The sequence below is a fragment of the Belonocnema kinseyi genome, chromosome 4 (genome assembly GCF_010883055.1).
Source record: "Belonocnema kinseyi isolate 2016_QV_RU_SX_M_011 chromosome 4, B_treatae_v1, whole genome shotgun sequence".
In the NCBI taxonomy this organism is placed as follows: domain Eukaryota; kingdom Metazoa; phylum Arthropoda; class Insecta; order Hymenoptera; family Cynipidae; genus Belonocnema; species Belonocnema kinseyi.
In genome coordinates, this window is record NC_046660.1 from 27,493,207 (window position 1) to 27,518,213 (window position 25,007).

General features: G+C 27.5%; 1 protein-coding gene across 2 annotated transcripts in view; it reads left to right on the forward strand.

Moving 5' to 3' along the window:
• Nucleotides 1-25,007, forward strand: part of LOC117171477 (acetylcholine receptor subunit alpha-like) — a 212,531-nt gene that overhangs the window by 74,690 nt on the left and 112,834 nt on the right. For both annotated transcript variants that reach the window (XM_033358833.1, XM_033358834.1), the window contains 2 exons: nt 5,116-5,231; nt 7,647-7,815. In XM_033358833.1, coding sequence (XP_033214724.1) covers nt 5,116-5,231; nt 7,647-7,815 — 285 coding nt within the window. Of the gene's footprint in view, nt 1-5,115; nt 5,232-7,646; nt 7,816-25,007 lie in introns of those variants that run through there.

Here is a 25,007-nt window from a genome sequence, read left to right on the forward strand (position 1 = left end):
TTGTAAATTCAACTGTTTTTTTTAATTGGCCTTTCTGAATTTAACAGTAAACTATTTTCAAAGAAATTCAAGAATTTTCTTGAAAAGGAACTTGTTTGTTTCAAATTCTTTCTTGATTAAAAATGTAATTATTTTGTTAAACACTTTTTCTTTTGGGAAATTAACATATTCGGGTGAGATTTGATCAATTTTGATAGAAATTGTTTTTCAACTTAAAACTGATCTAATTGATTTTAGTTTGAGATTCAGATTTTTCATCAGAAAATGAAACCATTTTGTAGAAAATGCATCTTTTTGGTTTAAAAATTAAGCAAGTTGGTTAAGAATTCAATTTTTTTGCTGAAAATGTAAACCCTTTGTTAAAAATTTATCCTTTTGATTCGAAAATTGATCTCTTTTGACAGAAATGTCATCTATTTGCAAAAAAAATTTTTTTAGATAATAATAAATCAATTTTGGTTAAAATTTAATTATTTTGTTAAAAATTATTTTTCGTTGTTGTTTTATGTTGAAGATTCATTCTTTTGCTTTAGAAGACATTCTGTTGGTTCAAAATTTAACTCTTAAGTTCATTCTTTTTTTTTTTAATTTTGTTTCTTTTTTTATCTGGTTAAAAAAAATATTTCAGCAGAAAATTAATCTTCATGGTCTGTTATTGGATACAGTTAAAAATAGGTTTGCCTCTTTTAAGGGTTGAGGTGGGGTCAAAAAACTAAAAATATTCATTCAAGTATATTTGATTTAAAAGGACGTTTATTTTTCCAATCATTTATTTTGACCACTATATAGATGTATTTTTCCAAGGGTAAAATTCTGTCAGTAATTATCCTACATTAGAGATTCATTCGTCTGGAATAATAATAATTACTATTTGAGATCCCTTTTCCCGATTCCTCTCATGTCATCTCTTTTTATCTTCATATTATAATGAAAGTAAAGAAGAGGAATTCAATTTGCGATTGATTATGTAAAAGTGAGGGTGTTATCGGATTGTGTTATTGCATTAGGTATGGATCCAGAAGTACAAGTACGGCTAGGCGTTCCTAGTCATGAATATTGCATCGTAAGGGGCTCCCTCCAATCAAACTATGCAAATTAAAAAGATTCGACCCTTATAACAAGTGGCATAAATGGCTCTTGATTTAAAAAAGAAACATTTTTTGAGAAAAAACAGCACAACACTGAAAATTTTGATTTTTCTAAATCAATAATTAAGAGGAAATAATAATTATTCCTTAATCATTTTTTAGTCGTTTCATGCCACTTTTTTGAACAAATTCAAAAGTTTTCAAAATATTTAAAAAATATTTACAGGGGTTTATTAGGATTTTAAGAAATTTCAAGGTATTTCAAAGGACTTTTTAAGAAATAAAGGAATTTTCAAAGATTTAGAAGGATTTCCTAAGATGTATAAAGTTTTCGCATATTTAAAAATATTCCAAGGAATTTTAATATATTTAAAGAATCGAAATAGAATTTAAGGGGATTTCAAAGGATTTCATAGAAATAAGGTTATTTCAAAAGATTTTAAGAAATTTTCAACTGCTTAAAATTTGTTAGGGATTTTAAAGGATTTGAAGCATTTAAAGAGATTTCAAAACAGTCTAGGGAATTTTAAACAGAGTAAAAACATATTTAAAGGTTTCCAAGGATTGTAGTGATTCTTACAAATTTAAGAAGTTTCTTGAGGCTTTAAAGAGTTTTCTAAAATTTTTAAAGATTTAAAAGGACTGAGGATCTATAGTGATTTAATATAATCTCAAAGATTCCAAGAGATTTGAATAGATTTCAAGAAGTTGAAGATATTTTAAGAGGTTTCAAAAATCTATAGAAAAATAATGATATTTGAGAAGATTTCAAGGAAATTTCAAGTAATTTAAATTTTTTTGGATTTGAAATATTTCAGAATATTTTTTAGAATTTAAAAATGTTGGAATTTTTTTATAAGATCTATGAGATTTTAGGATATTTTAAAAGATTCCAATTAATTTTAATAGATTTTAAGAATTTGAAAAGACTTTAAGGAAGCTTTAAAGTATTTTTACAGAAATCCGGATATTTTAAATCATTTTAAAGAATTTTCAAGTGCTTGACAGTTTTTGGATTTAAAATATTTTAGAATATTTTAAAAGATTCTAGGAAATTTTCTAAAGATCTATAATGTTTTGCGATTACTTTAAAAGGTTTGAAGGAATTTTTAAGTGTATTATAATTTTCAAAAGGATCACTATGGTTTCAAATAATTTGAAATATTTAAAAGTATTGTATATATACCAGGAAATTTTTAATTTTTAAACAAAATTTCAAGGAATTTCCAAAGATTATAATGATTTTTAATAATTTCGCCATTTTCAAGGGAATTTCAAAAAAATTCAATGAAATAAGGGTAATATAAAAGATTTTAAATAATTCTTAAGTTCATAACAGTTTTCTTAAGCATTGCAAAGGATATAAAATATTTTAAGTCTTTTTTTTATTCCGGGACATTTTCAAGAGATTCACAAAATTCAAAGGAAATTTCAAAGATAATAATGTTTTTTTGAAAATTTCACAATATTCTTGCGACTTAAAAGAATTTTCTAGAATTTGTAAAGGTTTAGAAGGCTTTTATAAAATCTATAAGGTTTGCAAATACTCTAAATGATTGCAAGGATTATTGATAGATTTCCAGAATTTAAAGAAACTTTAAGGGAATTTACAATTTCAATGCATTTGCAAGTACTTTAAATCTTTGGTACGATTTTTAATTTTTCACATCATTGCAAAAGGTGCCAGGGAATTCTCAAGAGAATACTAAAATCTTTAAAAATTTAACAACGTTTTTGCGGTTCAGAAAATTATTTTTACCAGACTAATATCTACGCCTGTCAATGAGAAACCTTTTCCACTTAAGCAGTAACTTCCCTTGGTTAAGTGGATACGTACATGTTTAGTCATACATTATATTTGTACTCGTAGTAAAAACATTTCACAAAAAAAAGGATAAGGGAGAGCAGACTTTTGAAAGACTTAATTAAAAAAGAAAAATTCTTTTAATGATAACACTATTGTCGAAAAATGGATTTTTTATGGATCAATGATTGATAGAAAATAATTATTATTCCTCAATTTTTCGTTTTATATCTAAAGGCTAAGTTAATTTGATAATAAATTGTGTATTAAAATGCCTGCTTTTAATTTAACCTGCTTGTAATATTACTTAAAGTCGGAAAGACTGACAGATTAAAAGAATTAAATACTGAAAGACTGAATTCGAAAGCCTGAAAAACCCTGAAATATTGAGAATTAAACATTCTAAAAATCTGAAAGACTGTGGAAGACTGTGAATGATTATGAAAGACTGAAAGACTGTGCAAGACTGTGAAAGATTGATAGACTGAAAAACTGTAAAAGACTGTGAAAGATTGTGAAACACCAAGCCTATGAAATACTGAAAGACTCTGAAAGAATTTTTTCATTATTGCATCAATACGGTTATAAATTATTTGATAAAGTAACTTATTTTAAAATTCAGTTAATAGTTTCACTGGAAGACTAAAGAATGCGAAAGACTTTAAAAGACTGAAAGACTATAAAAGAATGTGAAACACTAAAAGCCTGAAAGACTATGAAAGATTGTAAAACACTGAAATACTGAAAGACTATAAAAGACTATGAAAGAGTATGAAAGACTGTAAAAGACTGTAAAAGAATGAAAGGCTCTGAAAGACTATGAAAGACTAAAAGCAACTCTTTCACAGCTGTTATTGAAACATATGGTTAGAAAATTTATTTTTCAATTGAGCAATTGATTCTTTTCTAGATTAATAATTCACGGGAAACAATCATTATTCTTTAAACATTCATTTTTTATGATGATGAAAAACTACGAAAGACATTGGAAAACTGTGAAAGGCTGTGAAAGACTGAAAGACTATGAAAGACTGTAAGAGACTATGAAAGACTGTGAAAGACTGAAAGACTGAGACACTCTGAAAGACTGAAAAGACTGTAAGACTTTTAAAGACTGTGAAAGACTGAAAGACTGAGACACTCTGAAAGCCTGAAAAGACTGTAAGACTTTTAAAGACTGTGAAAGACTGAAAGACTGAGACACTCTGAAAGACTGAAAAGACTTTAAGACTTTTAAAGACTGTGAAAGACTGAATGACTTTTAAAGACTGTAAAAGGCTGAATAACTCTGAAAGACTGTGCAAGACTCAAAAACTAAAAGATTACACGACAGAAAGTTACCATATTCAACACTTAAACGAGCCCTTACTTTGTCCCGGAAAATTGAAAGCATCTTTTTTCACAGCTTTATCGAAACATGCTAAGTTAGAGACCAAAAAATCGTGTCGTTTTTAGAATCGCAATGTTTTCGACTGTTTGGCCACGCTGCTGCCTGGAGACTGACAATGAATGGACATCCCTGATCGTTTATTTAAGCCTGTTTCTATGTGTTTAAGAATATTTATCTGCGTGCGATAATGCGTTTATAGTTCTGCAAATGCTACGAAATTTCTCAAAAGGCACTCGCAATTCAGTAAAAATGACAAATTATATAGTAAAGTACAAAACTGAAAAAAGAAATTCATAGAACATATTTAAGTATATACTGAATTAAAAGGTCGCATGTTCTGCTCGTTCAAGGTCATTCAAGGTCATTCAAGGTCATTCAGGCTCGTTCAAGTTTTATATATATATATACATATATAAATACAATTACAAGATTATAAAACTATTGCTAAGGCCTTTGAGAAATACCGTTTGAAACATTAGTGTATGTGTTTACTAGGCTCTATTTTAAGAACCAAGTTTGATGTGCTTTTGTTGAAGTATTTTTGGAATTTTTTCTGTTTGAAACTTCTCAATTAAATATAATACAGCTTAAAAATATTGATTGAATTCATTAATTATTATTAAAGATAAGCAAAAATATATCTTGTTCAAATTTATTTTATTTCATTTACCATTTCTTTCTTTATTAACCAGAGCACAACGGACATGATGCTCATGAGTAGCCTTTAAATATCTAGAATGCCGAAATAAATTCAGGAGATCGATGTTTCTGATATTTTTCAAATTTTTATTTTCACCTCTTCTATGGAAAATTAAATAATTATTTTTACTCAGGTTGATCTGAGGCACATGGATGAAAAAACCGGAAGCAACGTAGTGGATGTTGGCGTCGATTTATCCGAATTCTACATGTCAGTAGAATGGGATATACTTGAGGTGCCAGCAGTAAGGTAAAAAAATAAAATTTTAACAATAAATTATGAAAAATATGAAGACATTCAATATTTTTGAGGTCCCGGAATCAATGATGAAATTCATGATTAAGAAAATTAATTTCTTTTCCAATTCTCTAAGACTAGAAATAAGAGGAAATGTTATTTCGTACATAGAAAAATATTTGTTTATTTACATATTTATCTCTCAAAGTATGAAAGAGTGAAATTTGGTTCTAACTAATTTTCATGCTTTTAGAAATGCTTAGATAAACTTCACATCGACTTAAATCCATGCATTTCAACTTAGAGAATACAAATAAATAAAATAAATTGATATATCTCCAGAAATTTGATTTAAAAAACTTTTGAATTATTATTTATAAATTTTTCTAACAATTCAGGCAATTAAGGGAAATTACAATCTAAAAAATCTTAAATTTAAACAGTATAAACAAGAATTGTTTTATAAGAATTTTCATTAGTGTAACGCTTAAAAATTAAAAATTTAATTTTCGAAAACGATATATGTCTAATTTTTTGTCTTATTGTAAGTAATGGAATGACAGAAAAATCTGAGAAAAGAAATTCCTGGTACTCTAAATTCATAAATGAAATAACATAAAAAATTCTAATTGGAAAATTTCCGAAATTATAAAATTTATCAAATATCCGACTCTGTCCAATTGCTGACATCATTTAATGCATCATTTTTTATTTATGTATTATTAAAACAATTTCTGTACTTTTTGGTTTAGAATTTTATAATTCAGACATTTTTCTGTCTGAGAAATTTTAGAATTTCGGAAATTTTTTCTTTCGAACATTTTATTTTTTGTTAATCTGAGCTTGGAGAACTTTCTATTTCTGAATTTTCTATTCTTCCTTAAATCACTCACTGGAATTTATTTAAATTAAAAAAAGTGTCAGCACTGCCAGGAGGTTTTTGAAAATTTTGAGTTTTTTCAAATTTATTCTATGCAGACAAAAACTGTATCCATTTTTTTCCTGTTTAGTATTTCATGTAGCAAGCAAGAAAATTAAACTGAAAATGATACAAAATTCTTCCTGAAGCGAATAATTTTTATATTTCAAACAAAGCCATTTTTAAGAACTTCTTCTTTATTTCAAAAGAATTGTTGTATTCAGAAGGAATATTTTTTATCACTTACAATTTAGTGTACCGAAAATAATATACAAAGAATAATTTTTTTCGTCATTTTGGCACCTATAGAATAAATTTCAAAAAAATTTTAAACTCACTGTGAGTATAAGGTATAAATGTTAGTTATAAATTATTAAATTTTTATTCATTGAAAAATAATTTATTTATTTATTGAAAAGTTTAGAAGAGTAAAAAATTTAGACATTTAAAAAAATTAATATTGTTATATTTTAAGAAATATTTTCGAACATGTATTAGTTTCAGGAATATTAGCAGTAATTCAGACGAGTAAGTGAAATCAAAATCTGAAAAAGCCTAAAATTTTAATATTTTTCCACATAAACTGTTTATAACAATGTGCAAGCAGTTTAATAAAAAAATCATTTTTTATCAATAATAACACTATTTAACCATTTTTTATAAAATACTTTGATAGCAAATTTGACTGTTTCCATTGTTCTAGTGAAAATTTAGTAAATAAAGGAATGAAGAAGACACAAGTTCAGAGCTGAAGGCTTCTCAGAATTTAGTGCACTATTTTTTTTCTAAATCCTCAGTTTAATTAAATACCAAAAATTAAGCAATTCTAAATTTGGCTATTTTTAGGAATTAAACTGGTATTAAGGGGAATAGTAAATTTCTGTTTTTCACCAACTCGAAACTTTCTCTAGATTCATCAGCTCTTTTAGAATCAACTTTTTTAAGAGACTAGACGTAACGGAATACTCGCCTGGAATTCTCAATCAATAAATGAGGAATTTAATTACATTAGGAAAAATCCTAGTTTGACTCAACCAACAAATATCTATCAGTTATATGAAATTCCAATAGTCTCTATGTTATAAAATCAAAGAAAATAAATTTTTGTGGTTGGTTTTAATTTTAAATAAAATCTTTAATTGTTATCTGATGTGAATAATTAATGGCACATTTAATTCCTTGTAAGATTATTTAATACCTTTTTTGTTTGGATTTTATTTAAATTATTTAAGAAGAAACCAATTTTTCAAAATAAAATCCAACTAAATACAAATCTAAAAATATTTAAAGGAATGAAATCAACTTTTGATTATTACGATTGAATACCAATGCAACGTTTTACCCAAAATTAAAATAAAGCGCAAAAAAGTATTGAATTTTGAAGTAAACAATACTAACCTAAACCATTTTTTTTTCAATTTCGCTTAAATATTTCCTTTCAAAATTTTCAGCAATGGAAAAATGTTTTTATTTGCTATTTAGAAAATTAAAAAACTTAATTTTTTCAGAAACGAGAAGTTTTACACATGCTGCGACGAGCCATACCTCGACATAACCTTCAACATCACAATGAGAAGAAAAACGCTTTTCTACACAGTCAACATCATCATTCCCTGTATGGGAATCTCATTTCTTACTGTACTTACTTTTTATCTTCCAAGTGACAGTGGTGAAAAGGTGAGTAAAAAATTGAAGTCGAATTCATATAACCCTAGAAAACTGCCACTGAATAAAAAATTGCATTCAACTAAAATTTAATTTTGTTCTTATAATCAAATTATTAATAATGAGATATTAGTTCAGTCAAACTTACATATTTTTTTACTGAAAAAAATATTCTCAGAAAAGGGGGAGGTTCGGTAATGCTGGTTTTTGGCCTAATTTATTTTTGGAACAAAAAATCTGAAAAAATCATGGTAGTATCTTATAAGTATCCCGAGTCGATTGCACGCTAAACGGACTACCCTCCACCCCCCAGCCACCCCCACCCCCTAGAAATATAGGAAACACCACTACCCACCAACTGTATTTTAGAGATTTGACACTCTTAAACATGTATTCTGAGGTTAGCTCGGGTTAACTATGGTTTTCGGGGTCGTCGAATACAAATCTGGCGTCCTTTGACTTTTATCGCGTCAGGTTCAAAGTCATTGGAAGGTCAAGTCGAGAGAAAACGGTAAAAAATCCAAAAAAATACGTTATAGGTTTTTGGAGTCGCTAATTACGAATCTGGCAACCGTTGAACTCTATCGCTTCAGGTTCAAGGTCATTTGAAGGTCATTTGAAGGTCAAATCGAGAAAAACGGTAAAAAAATATATATGTTATAGGTTTTTGGGGTCGCTGATTACGAACCTGGTGTCCGCTGACCTTTATCGCGTCAGGTTCAAGGTCATGGGAAGGTCAAATCGAGAGAAAACCTTGATCCTGATGCGAGAGAGGTCAATGGATGGCAGATTCGTAATCAAAGACCGCGAAAACCTATAACATATTTTTTAAATTTTTTCAGCGGTTTTTATCGATTTGACTTTCAAATGACCTTGAACCTGACGCGATAAAGGTCAGCGGACACCAGGTTCATAATCAGCGACCCCAAAAACCTATAACATATTTTTTTGGATTTTTTACCGTTTTCTCTCGATTTGACCTTCCAATGACCTTGAATCTGACGCGATAAAATCGATAAAAGTCCGTTTAGCGTGCAATCGACTCGGGATACTTATAAGATACTACCATGATTTTTTCAGATTTTTTGGTCCAAAAATAAATTAGGCCAAAAACCGGCCTTACCGACCCTCCCCCTTTTTCTTACATAAAATATTTACGTGAGTGTTCTTTTGTAATATTAAAATACTACTGATTGTCGGACCTGTGCATAAATTGATAATTAACAATAAATTGAAAATTAAAACGAGTTTCGAACACGTTTGCTTTGATTGTGGCTTCCGGTTAAGACATGTAAAAATTGTATAGAGCTTGATGTGTCAAAAAACGGTTCCCTCTAAAACGACCCCTATTAAAACCCTCTCTATCAAATATTTTAAGAAAAATTAATTGTTAATTAAGGGTTGCGTGTTTCCGGATGAGCCTGCGTTTCAATGAATCCTGATTGTTCTAGAGAATACTCTAATCAGATTTTTCTGATTAAATACTTAAAGTGTAAGTCTGAGGATATTAAAAAACAATGAGACCATTTTTAAGAAAATGTTGTAAAAAATTATTTACATTTTTAATATAAAAATGTTATAACCAATTTTTTTAGTCCGAAAGGTCGAACAAGGCTGGAAAAATTTGAGTGTGAGCGTTGGGAAACCAGAAGGAGAATTTTTTTGAATCGTCTTGTAAAGATTCATTAGTTATATTAAAATATTGTTTTTAAAATATTAATTAACAAAATTTTCAGAATTTTACTGAATTAGAACAGAGTTTTATTTTTATTTTCGAATTTTATGTAGGACATGAAATTTTAAAATAATGTATTTTTTTCCCCATATTTTAACGATTGGTTCCAAACAATTTATTATAGCAAAAATTACAGTATATTGGTTTGTTGTATAGACAAATAATTTTTTACTGAAGGTGTTTTAATTCATAATTAAAATAGTATTTAATAATGAATGGTTGTCCGAAATTGAAAATTTGCAACCAAATTATAACTTTGTAAACAAGTTTTACACTTTCCATATCCATTAGTAGACCAATGGACATAATAAAGTTAATATTGGGATGAAAGAATGTTATGAAAAAAAGATTTTTCCTGAAGAAATATATCAGCTTTCATTTGTTTGAACAAAAAATGTTTAAATATTTAAGTTGCGGGAAAATTAATTATGATATTCGATTCTACAGAAAAAGACCACTTGATGGGTAATTTTGTTCTCAAAACAATTTACTTTTAGCATAAAAAATTAAGTAAAAATTATTGTTTATAACAATTTTTTATTGAAAGTTTAAAAATTTGTGTGCATGTTTAAGCAATTTATTATTGTTCGTGCCTACTTTCTCTGAGATTAATGTTAGGAAGTTGCCCTTTTTCTGTAATTTCCAATGTTTTGTCAACTTTTCATTTAGTGCAAAGTACTTAAATTTTCTTTCGGAAAATTCCAAACTTTAAAAAAAAATTATTTAGGCTGTGGCCATAATTTAGCAAAGTTAGCGAAAATATTATGTTGAGTAATGTATTATTATTATTAAAATATTTTTTTCTGAGTAAAGCTAGAAAGTTGCAGTTTTTTTGTAATTAATTTTTTATAATTGCTGTTGAAAACCTTTTTGTCTTTTTTAAAACTTAAAGTTGTTTCGTAGCTACAATGTGCAATTTTGAATGTTTCAACAATTATTTACGCTTCTCTATTTTGTTACCGTTTTGACCGGAAATTGAAGTTTTTAGACAAAAATCACTACATTTAAAAGTTCCACAATTTTTGGTTTTTGAATATTTACAGCCTCTGCTCTTTTTTTCATAGAAAATAAGTTTAAAATAACATTTTTCAATGAAGAGAAAATTAGATTTAAAAAAATATGTACAACTTTTTGATAGTTTTAGGTTACGTTTGCATTAAATTAATTAATTTACATTAAATTTAGTTTTTTTCGTCGAAAATTTGTATTTTTAAAACAAAATATAAAGTATGATTATTTATTTATTGTAAAAAAATATTAGACTCATAATAATTCTAAAGTTAAGATATTAATTATCAAAAATGTTATTTTTGATTTTCTTTTTTGTTTCAAAATTTAATTTCCACTTGAAAATTTAACTTTTTTGTATAAAACTTATCGTTTCTACTTGAAGATTGAACAATGAACAGTGTGGTCGAAAATTTTTTCTTTTTGGACTGAAAATCCTTTTTTGGGTAAAAATCCAACAGTTTTGTTCAAAAATGGCCCTCTTATGTTGCATTTGACTGTTTTTTATTTAGAAAATTGGAATCTGCGTGAGTTAAAATATCAACTACAAAATTTTTCTTAGAAAATTATGCAAAAAAATGCATTTCCTTAACTCTTTGGTTGAAAATTTTATTCTTTTAACTGTAAATTATGGATTTTTATCGAAAATTCACCTTTATGGTTTAAAATTCGTTTTCTTTTGATAGAAAATTAATTTTCTTCTTTGGAAAGTTCTTCTGATTGGTTTAATATTCAACTATTGGATTCAACTTGAATTTCTTTCACGTGATTGTTTTGGTTGTTTAGGCAATTAATTATTATTTAAAGTAATATTATTTTAGTCTAATTCCAGAAACTTGTGTCCTTTTGATGTATTTTCCAACTTTTTGGAAACTTTTTGGTTAAAGTGAGGTAATAATTAATGCAAATTAACAAAGACTATATTTGTGGGCATAAAATCATAAATATTGATGAACCACATGAAGTTTTCAAATAACAAATTTTTCCTTTTTAATAATTCAAAAGAATAATAAAATACGAAATCAGAGGATAAAGAAACATAAATAATGACAGTAACTACATAATATTACTATGAGAGAACATAGGAAACAATAATAAATTTATTAAATAAATAGGTTGTTGAATTGAATAATTTATTAGTTTCCTCTAAGTGAAAGATGACAAAATGTTGAAAAGTTTCTAAAGAAAACCGCAACTCTCTAGCGTTATTTTAAATGGATATTTTAATAAATAACATTACATTGTTAAATCAATTATTTTAAGGAACTTTAAATAATTATTTTCTTGCTTTGACTGAAAAGTGGAAAATAATTTTTCAAGAAAATTGGAACTACATATAATGTTGGAACAAACATTAATTGTTCTACTACGACCCTATATAGCGTCTGACAAAAACTTTACGTATCCACTTCACCGAGAGAAGTTTCTACTTAAGTGGAAAAGGTTTCTCATTGTCATACATGCATATTAGTCTAGTAAAAATAATTTTTCTCCTGAAGAAAAGTATATCAACAAATTTTTTTTTGTTCGCACAAACATTAAATGTTCTACTACGACCCTATATAATGTCTGATAAAAACTGTACGTATCCACTTGCCCACGGGAAGTTACTACTTAAGTGAAAAAGGTTTCTCATTGTCCGACATTCATATGAGTCTAGTAAAAATAATTTTGCTGCGGAACAAAATTATATCCAACAAATTTTATTTTGTTCAACCGAAGATTAAATATTCTACTACTACCCTATATAATGTCTGACAAAAATTCACGTATCCACTTGCCCACGGGAAGTTACTACTTAAGTGAAAAAGGTTTCTCATTGTCCGACATTCATATGAGTCTAGTAAAAATAATTTTACTGCGGAACAAAATTATATCCAACCAATTTTATTTTGTTCAACCGAAGATTAAATATTCTACTACGACCCTATATAATGTCTGATAAAAACTGTACGTATCCACTTGCCCACGGGAAGTTACTACTTAAGTGAAAAAGGTTTCTCATTGTCCGACATTCATATGAGTCTAGTAAAAATAATTTTGCTGCGGAACAAAATTATATCCAACAAATTTTATTTTGTTCAACCGAAGATTAAATATTCTACTACTACCCTATATAATGTCCCCAAAGGAAGTTACTACTTAAGTGGAAAAGGTTTCTCTACACGTTGTCAGACCTCTGTGTATATTGTTGTATTATTACAATAAAGTCTGATAATAGTGCTAAACTACATGAGGTTTAAAAATAAAAATATCTTTCCCATTTAAAAATTTTTGAAAATAAATAAAAAACAATGAAATCAGAGGATCAGGAAGCATAAATGTTAGGAAGGGTTGTGAGCAGATAATTTATGAAATCATAAGCCCTTACCCATCTTGCGAGGTAGAAATTTAATTTCGTGGCCAAGGAGTGAGAAAGTGCAAAAATAGAGTAAGACAAGGGAAAAGGAGAAAATAGGGTATGCTAGACGGGAAATAAGTTAATCTCGTATTACCTTCTACCAGGAAAGAGGTTTGGGGACTGGAGCCCTGCCGAGCTGTTGCCTTGCTGCATAAGCTTTATTAATTTTTCCTCGATATCCAAAGTCTATATTTCTACAGCTTTTTTCCTTTCAGGAATTCAAATTGAACTTTTTGACTCGCGGTGTATTTAAAATTACTACAAAAACGATCATTTTCAGGCGAAAACGGAAGAAAAAATTACTCAGGGGCTTATTGAATAAAGTTGATTTTTAATTGCATTGTAGAGTGAATATTTAAATTTCTTAAACCAGAAATTTTAATTATTAACGAACAAGTTACTTTTTAACCAAGTAGATCAATTTTCAACTAAGCACTTGAATTTTCTACCAAAGTTGAATGTTCAACACGAAAAGACGGAATCTTGAACAAAGTAGTTTAAATCATAAACAAAATAATAAATATACACAAAAATGGATGAATTTTTAAACATAACAGAAGAATTTTCAGCAAATTAGTTACATTTTCTATCAAATAATTGAATTTTAAAGTGGGGAAACAAATTTCCTACATAACCATTTAATTTTTAACACTTAAATATAAAATTTTCAAACAAAAATTAAATTTTCAAACAAATAATTAATTTTTCAACCAAATATTAAAATTTTCAACTAAGTAGTTACATTTTCTAACAAAAGACTTACATTTTGAACCAATGAAGACAAATTTTAACCAAAAATAATAAGTTTCAAGCAAATTAATTAATTTTTTACCAATTTCTTAAATTTTTAAAGAAAAAAGGAAAATTGTTTACAAAAATGTTGAACTCTCGAACCATAATTTTAATTTATATCGAAAAAGTTACTTTTTAATGGAATATTTCTAGGTTTGAGCCAAAAACTCAGATTTTGCACAAAAACGTTGAATTCTAAAGCCAAACATTTGATTTATTGACGAAAAAAAAACTTTTTAACCAAATAGTTAAATTTTCCACTAAATTTAGTAATTTTCAATAAAATACTTGAATTTCTTACTAAAATAGTTCAATATTCAACGCAAAAAGATGAATTATCAACAGAATATTTGAGTCCTAAACCAAAACAAATTAATTTTAAACCAAATAGTTTCATAAGAGATGCATTCTTAATCAACACTAATTCTAAAAATAAAGTTAATTTTTAAGCAAATAATTAAATGTTTAAAAGAACTAAATCGTTGAATTTTAAATACAAAAATTTGAATTTTCAAACATAAAGTTACTTTTTAACAAAATTGTTAAATTTTCAAGCCAGACAGGCAGATTTTTCATAAAACCGTTAAAAGCTCAAACCAATCACTTTAACTATTTTCAAAAAAGTTATTTTATAACCGATAGTTTAATTTCCAGATAAAGCCATGAATTTTATACCAAAATAGTTCAATATTCGAAGTGAAAAGTGGATTCGTCACCAAAAAAATTAAATCCTTGAACAAGAAAGAATAATTTTTAAACAAGTCGTCACACTTTGTACCTAAAAACTCAATTGACAACTAAACAGCTAAATTTTTTATTACAACACTAAAATTTAAAACCCAGAAAAACGAATTCTAAACGAAAAAATTATTCTTTATCAAAATATTTATTTTTTTAACAAAAATGTGGATGTTCTGTAAAACCGTTATACTTTTAAGCCAAAAATTTGAGTTTTCAACCAAAAATGTAACTTTTTAACGGATTAGTTAAATTTTAAAGCCATAATTGCATATTTTCTATAAAATCGTTGAAATTTTAAACTAAAATTATTCGAATTATTAACAGAAAAGTCATTTTTAACCTGATAGATGAATTTCCAAACGCTTAAATTTTTTAACAAAAAAGGTAAGTTTTTAAATAAAAATGAATTTTTAGCGAAGTAGTTTAATTTGGTACAAAACAGTTTAATTTTTTAAAAAGTATTGAATCGCAACGACAAAGTTAATTTTCAAACAAATAGTTAAATTTTGAACCAAAAAGCTCAATCATCAACAAAATAGTTCAATTTTTTACTAGAATACTCACATTTGCAACCGAGAAAAACGAATTGTGAAGAAGAAAATTAATTTTTTCCACCAAATTTTTGAACTTAAACAGGAAGTCAATTTTTTCACAAAATGGATGAATTTTGAACACAACAATTCAATTTTTAAAGAAATAATAATATTTAAAACCAAATAATACAAGTTTTTACCATGAAGATGAGTTTTCAACCAAAACCATCGTTCGATTTTCTTATTGGGGTCTATTGATTCAATTCGCATTTAAGTATTCGAACGAAAAAAAAAATTAATAAATAAAAAATACGAATTTCCAGCAAAATATTTAAATTTTAAACTAAAAAAATGACTCTTTTACGACACTTTTAAAGATTTAACAATATAATTAAATATCTAACCAAATAATGCAAGTTTTAACCAAAAAAGGTTGAATCTCAACCAAAAATATAGTCGCGGGCTTTTTAATAAAAAATAGTCAGTTTTTCTTATTAGGTTCATTAATTCAGTTCTAATTTTAGAGAAGTGCGAAAAAATGGAAATAAATGAGAAAAAGGCAAATCGTGTGATAAAAAAAACTTTCGTCATTAAAAATAATAAACTTTCAATCAAAAATAGTTTGGCTTTCCCTATTGGGTTCTGTTAATTCAATTGGCATTCAAGTGTGAAAACGAAAGAAAGAGAAAATAAAATTTAAAAAACTGAAAAAAAACTAAAAAAAACATTATTTAAATAACCCTTTTCTCCTCTTTTTCTTTTCAGTTTTACACTGAAATGTGAGCTAAATTAATAGAACTCAATTAGAAAATCCAATTATTTTCCTCGATCTTTCTGTTTTTTGTTGTCTTTTTTTTAATCTACTAAACTTTTGTTTTCAAAATCATATTTTCAGGCTAAAAAATCAACGAAGTGTACTATTACGAAATTTTACGACTCGTTCTGCACTAATTTTACGGAGAATTCAATAATTCTGATCAGTGACAAGATTCGAAATTTTTTAGAAAATTCGTCTGCTTAGCTCAAAAATTCAACATTTTGTTAGAAAGTTTAACTATTTGATTGAACATTAAGCTGTTTGAATGAAAATGAATCTTTTTGTTGAGATTTCGTCTTTTTCAGCTCAAAATGTGAGTAATCGGTAAAAAATTAAATTATTGCCTGAAAAATTTATCTCTTTTAATAAAAAGTTAATCTTTGTTGGCTAAAAATGCAACTTTTTTGATAGAAAACTAATTTGTTTTGGATAAGGATTCAAGTATCGTGTTGGAGATTTGTCTTTTTGCATTTAATATTAAACAATTTTGGTACGAAATTAAAGTGTTTGTTTGAAAATTGAACTGTTTAGCAAAAAATTCAATTATCTAGTTAAAAATGAACTTTTTCCCCATATTAATATTTTCTGGTAAAAATGTATCTCTTTCGTTAGAAATTTTTCATTTATTAGGAAGAAATGTAATTTTCTTGTTGAAAATAGTTTCTTTCTGGTTAATGATTCAACAATTTGATTTATCGTTCGTCCTTTTGGGTTGAATTTAGCTGTTTTTTATTTAGAATTATAATCTTTTTTAGCTCTGAATCCAATTATTGGGGTAAAAGTTAAACGACGTTGTAAAAAATTAATTTTTTTAGATTGTAACTTTAAAGAGAATCCAACAAAAAAAGTTTCAATTTAGCCTTCCTCTATTCCAATCTTCACACATAATCAAATTTCTTTGATTCAAAGAAAATTTCTTTTAATTAAACACAAATATTGATTGACTCTCAGACCATGAAAAGTTTCCATTGGTTCAGAGAGGATTCTTTAATTTAAAGAAAAATTCTGTGGCTTAAAGAGAAATTTTAATTATGAATAAAACTTTTTAAAGATTTTTTATTTTATCCTTTCATTGATATAAAACATTTCCCTGACATTTGAAGCTTATTTTATATTTTTCTTTTCTACCTCTATTTCTCGGTGAATTTTTTTCGCATCGTAAGATTCAGGAGACACAACCAAAAATTGACCCTTTAAAATGGGCTTCTTGCCAACTTTCAACGAGTAGTAAACCTGCTCTCACTTTATTTCTTGCCTCTTTACTAAGCACCGACTTTGCACTTCGAAAGCGAGGGAAATCTCGCATGAAATTCTCACCGCAATTTCAAATATAAATGAGGCTTGTAATAGCTAAGGCGGAAATTTACACTTTTCATCAAAAATAAACAGATGTCTCAAACAATTTTTAGTAAATTGCAATTTGTAAAAATAATTCCCTTTTGCCTGTTAATTCCCTGCACTTTTCCTCCTTTTACATGTTCCCTGTTATTTTTTATTTTCCATTACTCCTTCATTATTTCCATTTTCCTTTCTCTTCTTCTTATGTGCCCTTTTCCTTTTTAACTTCCCTTCTCCTCTTCATTTCGCCATTTCAATTTTTAATTTTTCCTTGATCTCTGCTTCTCTTTTCCTTTAACTGTTTTCTTTTCTATCTTCTTTTTCTCTTTCCCTTTTACATTTAAGAACTTCCCTTTTAACCTATTATTTTTCCCTCTTCCTTTAATGTTTTCCCGTTTTACTTCATTTTCCCTTTCCCCTTTATCCTTTTGTTTATTCTTTTCTCCTTTCACTTACAACTTAACTAGCCTAGGAATGTTTATTCAGGCATTGAAAAATAAAGTCCAAATCTCCTTTTTAATGATTATTTTCATATTTGTTTCTTATTTTTCATTAAACTTTATTCTTACCGATCCTGAAAAATCTATATCATTTTAATAAATTTTTATTATCATCATTGATAATATGCAATTAGTATTGGAACAAAAGTATTTTTATTGCCTTATTTTTATTAAAATAAAAATTATTATTAAACATTTTACTGCAACTTGTGTCGTTTTTCCATAAAATTGATTTGTTTATATTCAATGTAGGTTTAATTTAGACGAAAAATGTTGTTAAATAAAATATTATTGTATCTTGTGTCCTTTTTTCAACAAGATTATTTTTTTACTTTTAATATATTTTTATAACCAGAGTTCATAACAAACTTGCAGATGTTTCTTGGTTCAAAAACTTTTGCCTTTTAATTTGTTTCGTCTCTTGTTTCCTTTTTCCACAAATTTAATTAAATTTTTAATCTAATTTAAAATTTAAAATGATAAATAACGAATTTATAGATCTTTTTAGGGTGAAAAACTTTAGTTTGTTAATTTTAGTTTCTACCTTGTGTCATTTTTCGAAAAATTAAATCTTTAATTTTGATTTTGATTTTTTACGATTAAAGCAAAACCTGCGTGTCCTATCAAAAATTATTCATGAAAATTTCTAATCATATCCCTTTTTTGAAAGAACAACTTTTGTCTATCATTTTTTCATAGCTTGTGTCGTTTGTCTAAAACTTAATTTTTTTAGTTTTTAATGTGATTTTTTACGAAAAAAAAAACAAAAAATACGCTTTCTATCGAAAACTGATGTATGGCAAATTTGTAGATCTTTTCATGGCTCGCATATTTATATAGTTAATTTTTTTCTCTATATATTGAATTATTTTACCGTAAAACGAATTTTTTTATTTTTTATTATTTTTGTATAAACAAAATTTAAATTATTAACTTTTTGACTAAATTCAAAAATTTTATCATGATAATCTTGCCGGGCCTTCAAAAAGCAAAGTTTTTCTTTTTCTATTTCACAGCATGTTTTGTTTGGCTTAAAATGTTCATTTTGGTTTTTTTTTTGAGAATTCTATAACTGATCATTTTCTTTTTATTAAAAAAATTTAAAAGGATGATTTGTTCCAGTTTCCAAGCACTATAAATATCCGTACATAGAATTCCTAAATCTTGAGAATAAATACTCCTGAATATTTTGAAAAAGTGCTTACTTTTTGAATTTTCATCCAAAATAATTGTTTTACGAACATTATTTTTTATGGATATAGCATAATATCGTACTATCGTAAACAATTTTTGTTAATTAATTTTTTTTCGTATCTTGTGTCATTTTTTCACAATTTTTTGTTTGTTTTTCTATGTTGTTTTTCACGAATAAAACAAAAACTACGCATCTTATAAAGAAGTAATTATTAACAGATTTTTAGATCATTTTTGAGATCACAATTTTTGTTTATTAATTTGTTTCGTGTCTTGCATAGTTTGACTATCAAATACAATTTTTTATTTTTCATTATTTTGTGTGCAATCAAACTTTGAATTTAACGATTTTTCAATAAAATCCAAAAATTTGTTATGATATCTTATGGGGGTTTCAAAAAACAATGTTTTTCTTAAAAATATAAAAGTGAAATAAAATGAAACACATAAAATTTTTAAATATAAAAAATGTTTCCGAAATTTTTTTAAAATGCTCTCACTTTTTGATTTTTTATCCTAAATGGCTAGGTACCGAACTCGCTCTTTCTTTTAGGACCTAAAAAAAATGTGTGATCGATTTCATGCGTTCATTTTTTCAAGAATTATCGTGTTTACAGACGGACTGACAGGCAAACAGACATATGCTATCGTGAATACTTGATTTCCGGATTCAAGCTGTCTCAAAACGTGGAGATCCGTTGAAAAAGTTGCTCAATCATAAATGATGAGAATCTAAAAAAAAAAGTCAAACTAAACTCACTATTGTTAAGTATCATAGCATCTTCACTGAGAGAATATTAATAATTCGAATCATATTTTCTTCATTATTATAAAAAAATTCTTGCTTGAGGTGCTTGCAATTTTATAAACAATTGTTCAACCATGGTTTTTTACATCAAGCCTGCGCTTCTCTTTCCTATTAAAGAAAATTAAAACAGTTTCAGAAATAATTATTTTCAAATGCGAAATACTGTAAAAAATCAATGAAGTAAATTATTTATAACAAATATATTGAACAACTATTTCGTTGAACAGAAACTTTTTAGGTGAAAAATGAACTGTTCGGAAACATTTCACCCCGAAGGGTTCTAGCTTTGTGTGGTGACCTGTGACGAAACTTGGTAGATGAAAGTATTAAAAATAGCGTGACATAGTTAATGTTTTAATATTCTTTTACCCACAAAAAATTTAAAAATCCAACGTAACCAGTTGTTAAGAATTTACTGCGCAGCGTTAAAAAAATATAAAAATTCGTCAAGTAATAAAGCCTGCAGATTAATTCTACATGAATGCAACAAGAGAAAAGGGGAAAAAAAGAAAGAGAGAAGGGGAAAAAAGGGGAAAGGTAAGTGGCGGTAAAAAGGAGAAAGAGTAATAAGTAAGGGAAAAGATTAAAGAAAAGGGAGGAAATAAAAGAAAAAGAGAAGAAATGAGGGAAATGTGGAAATGGTAAGGGCAAAGGAACTGGGGAAAGGAATAGGGGACTGAGGAAAGGAAAAGAGAAAGGGAACTTGGAAAAAGAAACTGGGAAAAAGAAATAGATAGGGAAAGGAAAAAAGAGGGAACTGGAGGAAGGGAACGGGAAAGGGAAATATCTAGGGAAATGGAACTGGGGAAGAGAACAGGAAAAGAAAATTGAAAGGGATAAGTGGAAAAAAGCAGAAAGAGTAATAGGTAAAGGAAAGGAATAAAGAAAAAGGAGGAAATAAAAGAAACAGAGGAGAAGAAAGGAGAGAAATAACCAGGAAAATGTGGAAATGGTAAGGGAAAAGGAACTGGGGTAAGAGATAGGGGACTGAGAAAAGGAAAAGGAAAAGGGAACTGAGAAAAAGGAAAAGGAAGAGCGAACTGGGGGAAGGGAACGGTTAAGGGAAATATATAGGAAAAGGGAAAGGGAATTGGAGAAGAGAGCGGGAAAAGGAAATGGAAAGGGGAAAGGAAGAGGGAACTGGGGGAAGGGAACGGGTAAGGGAAATATATAGGGAAAGAGAACTGAGGAACAGAACGGGAAAGGGAAAAGCGGAAAAAAGGAGAAAGAGTAATAGGTAAAGGAAAAGAATAAAGAAAAAGGAGGAGATAAAAGAAAAGGAGGAGAAGGGAAAGGGAACTGGGAAAGGGAAATCGATAGGTAAAGGAAAAGGAAGAGGGAACTGGGGGAAGGGAACGGGAAAAGGAAATATATAGGAAAAGGGAAAGGGAACAGGGGAAGAGAACGGGAAAGGGCAATGGAATGGAAAAGGGAAAGGGAACTGGGTAAAGTGAAAGGTTGAAGAAATAGAGATTCGAATATAGAGAGTAGCTGGAAAATCGAATTCCGATAGGAAAAGGACCATTTTTCCAATAATTTAATATTGTATGCCTTTAAAATTACAATAAGGACAATTCTGTGAATGTAATTATATATTGCTATATGCTGAGAGAAAATGAAAATTCTATTGCCGTTTAGCGAAAATGGACACGATTCACCAACGTCATTGAGTTACATGTTACACGCAACGCAATCCTAATTTATTTACCTAGTTTCAGTGCTCGGACGAACTTTAATATGTACCTCGTTCAACTTTTGAAACGACGCCGATGGTGCGATCCTCTCTATAGTCCATAAAATAATTATAAAACAATAATCCGAGTTTAAATTTTGAATTTTAGGGATCTGCTTTTTTTCCCTTTAATACGCCTTTAAGGAAAATTAATGAAAAACCTTTCAGTATTAATGGAATTTTCATCCAATTCTTCCATTATTTTTAAATGAAAATCAACTAAATTTCAATAAGATTGATGGAAAAGCAATTTTTAAATGCGTTATTATTTTTATTTTATTTATCAATAACGTTGAAATGTTTAATTTTTTGAGTAAGCCGTTCCGTTTTCTCAAAACTTATGAAGTTGCGATATTACAGAAAAGTTGATTGGTTCTTTATTAAGAAATTATTAAGTAAAAATTCTCCTTCACGTTAAAAATGCTAGAAGACTTTTTTCATTTTTTTTCAGGATACACGTAAGAACAATTGTTATTTGCCTTTGTTTCTAAAATAATTGGTGATGCCATAAACAAATTTATTAAACAAATACATATTTTAGTCCCTTCTTCTTTTTTGATTGGAATTATTTTCAAATTATTTGGAAAAGTCATTCCCGTCTCATACTTCATTAACAGATAAAATTTTTTCTTTAAACAAGTTCACAACCTCACTACTGTTCAACAGATAAAATTTTTTTCTTAAATAAATCGTATGCTAATCACTCAAAAAGAACCTTATTTATAAGAAGAATTTATGAGGCAGTACAATTTGTTATTTAATTAAATAAGCTTGATTATTGGTAGATTAAATAACAAAAAAATATTTCGAAATTATTTATGGTTCATTTCGTTTTGAAAAAAAACGAAATCTTCTGATTGTAGATTTTCTAAAATCTGTATTTGTTTAATAACTATGTTCTAGAAAAAATTTATATAAACAATTAATAAATTTTATCATGTTTAAAAAAATTGTATACATTAGTTATTATCCAGAAATCGGTTATCATTTATATGAAATGAACGTATTCTTTAAAACGAGAAATGACTGTAATATGTATCTATTTATTACATATATTTGTAATATTAACAATTACTTTGGATTTTTTCTTTTTTTAAAGTTTCACTATATTGCGCACCCAAATTTTTCTAATAAGGTTCCTAAATATTTTTAGTGTTGAAATAGTTCTTTTACTTCTTAATTTGTTCATAAAAATATTTTCAACTTTTCTTAAATATTGTAAATTGCATTATTTGTTATATTTGTACTAACTACTTCGCTGTGTTTATTGATATTTTTTAATTTCCATAGAATTCACATCTACTCTTTATGAAAGAAAATATTTATTATAATTTTTGTTTTTATTTCTTTCATTGTTATAATAAAATGAATGGTTAAAATTGAAAATGGCTGCATTTTTAATGTTTGAGTGCATAGACGAATTTTGTTTTGAACCATTATTTTCTTTATGTATTTGTTATTTTTAAATATATTCTTTGAAATACAAAATTAAAAAAAATCGTTATATATTATAATAAAATCCTATAAAATACTCGGGAATCCTTTTTAATCTCCTTAAGTCCCATAAAGTCATTGAAATCCCATTAAAAATTTCCTAAAATCCCTTGAAATGTTTTTTTGAATCTTTAAAAATCCTTCAAATTTTTTGGATATATATTGAAATTCTTTAAGGTTCTTAAAAATCCTATAACTTCTTTTAAAATATTTCGAAATCTTTAAATATCCCTTTAAATCCTTTGAACTCCGATAAAAAACTTCTGAATTCTTTTAAAATTCCTGAATTTTTTTGGAATATATTTAAATTCTTCAAGGTTCCTAAAAATCCGATCGCTTCTTTTAAAATATTTCGAAATCTCTAAATATCCCTTTAAATCCTTTGAACTCCGTGAATACCGTACATCGTCTCTAAAAAATCCCTTAAAATCCTTTGAAAACGGTGGATGTCGCGTGAAATTCTTTAAAATTCCGTGAAACAATCGAAAGCCCTCTTAATCTCTCAAATTTTCTTTGAATCCCTTTAAATGTTTTCAAATCTTTGTAATTCCCTTTATATCCCTTCAAATCTTTGAAATTACTCTAAAATCTCCTGAAATTTTTCAGGTTTCTTCAAAGTCACGTGACTTCTTTTTAAATATTTCGAAATCTCTCAAAATCCCTTTTAATCCTTTGAATTCCTTGAATATCTTAAAGAATCTCTTTTAATCCCTTGAAATCCTATAAAAACTGTATATATCCCTTAAAATTCTTGAAAATTTCGTGAAATAGTCGAAAGCGCTTTTAATCTCTCAAAATTACCTGAAATCCCTTTCAGTGCTTTTTAATCTTTGCAAATCCCTTTAAATGCCATTAAACCTCAAAATCTTCTTAAAGTCCCTTAAACACCTTAAAGTACATTAAAATATCTAAAAAATTGGAAGACTTTTTTTTCTAATCTCTTTAAAGCCCTTCAAATCTTTAAAATCCCATTACAATTAGCTCACATTCTACAACATTCGTAAACATACTTCTTTATCTCTTGAATTAATAGCCCATGACTTCTCTTAAAATGTTTTAAAATTTCTAAAAATCTTTTAAAATCTCAAACTTTTGTTATCCTTTGATATCTTTTGAAGTAACTTAAAACCCCTCAAAATCTGCTGTCCTCTTTTGAAATCCTTTCCAATCACTGGCAGTTTTTCAAATCATTTGAAATCTCTTCACAGTGAAAATAGGTCTCAAATTATAAAAATCAACCGTTTGTAATTAATAAAAATTCTCTAATCGTAATGAAAAATTAATTTCAATACCATTTTATACCACAACTCTTGATTTCAGTAAGATAAATATTTCCAATTCCAAAAATTAACTTCTGTTTATTTACTTATTATAACTTGATAATTTTTTTAAAATTATTTCCACATACTGGAAATTATTGATAACAGAGATAGTTTCAGAACATATATCAGACCGTTTTTTGTAAACCTAAATCACTTTAAAAAAAGTGCTTTGTTTAGCAATAATAAGTATTTATGGAAAGATTCTAAATTCAAACATACAAAGCTTTCTCAATTTTGAAAAGATAAAAAAAAGTTTAAATCGATGGTTATTGGTACTGGTTGTACAAAGAGCTCTCAAGATAAAGCTTTCTGCTCAATATCCTTCCCCGATATGTCAATCAGGTCCAGGGAATCGATAAGCAATGTCCTGGTCCCGTACTCATCGCGGATATAAATTTCGGTTGCAGACTCTTATCTCTTGTCTTCTCTTCCCCAATATCTATCTAAATGGAAGAGATTTACTCTCAGGTTAAACTCTTTACCATGATGAGTTGTCGTGACATGAATATATATGAAGGTGATTTATTGTATAGGACAAAGAGAATTATTTTCGAACCTGAATTTGCACAGTAGCCTAAGTTGTATCTTTTAGAGAAGAAATGTAAACAATCCCCTTTCCCCACTTCCCATCCTTGCCCCTCACTTTCCCTAGCCTATTGATCCTTATTATTTTCAGTCACTTACACTTACTTTCAGTATTTCCCCCAGTGCCCCTCTTCATATTTCCCCTCACTCGCCCCACTCATTTCTCTTCACTTCTCCTACTTCGACTTTCCTTAATCCACTGTA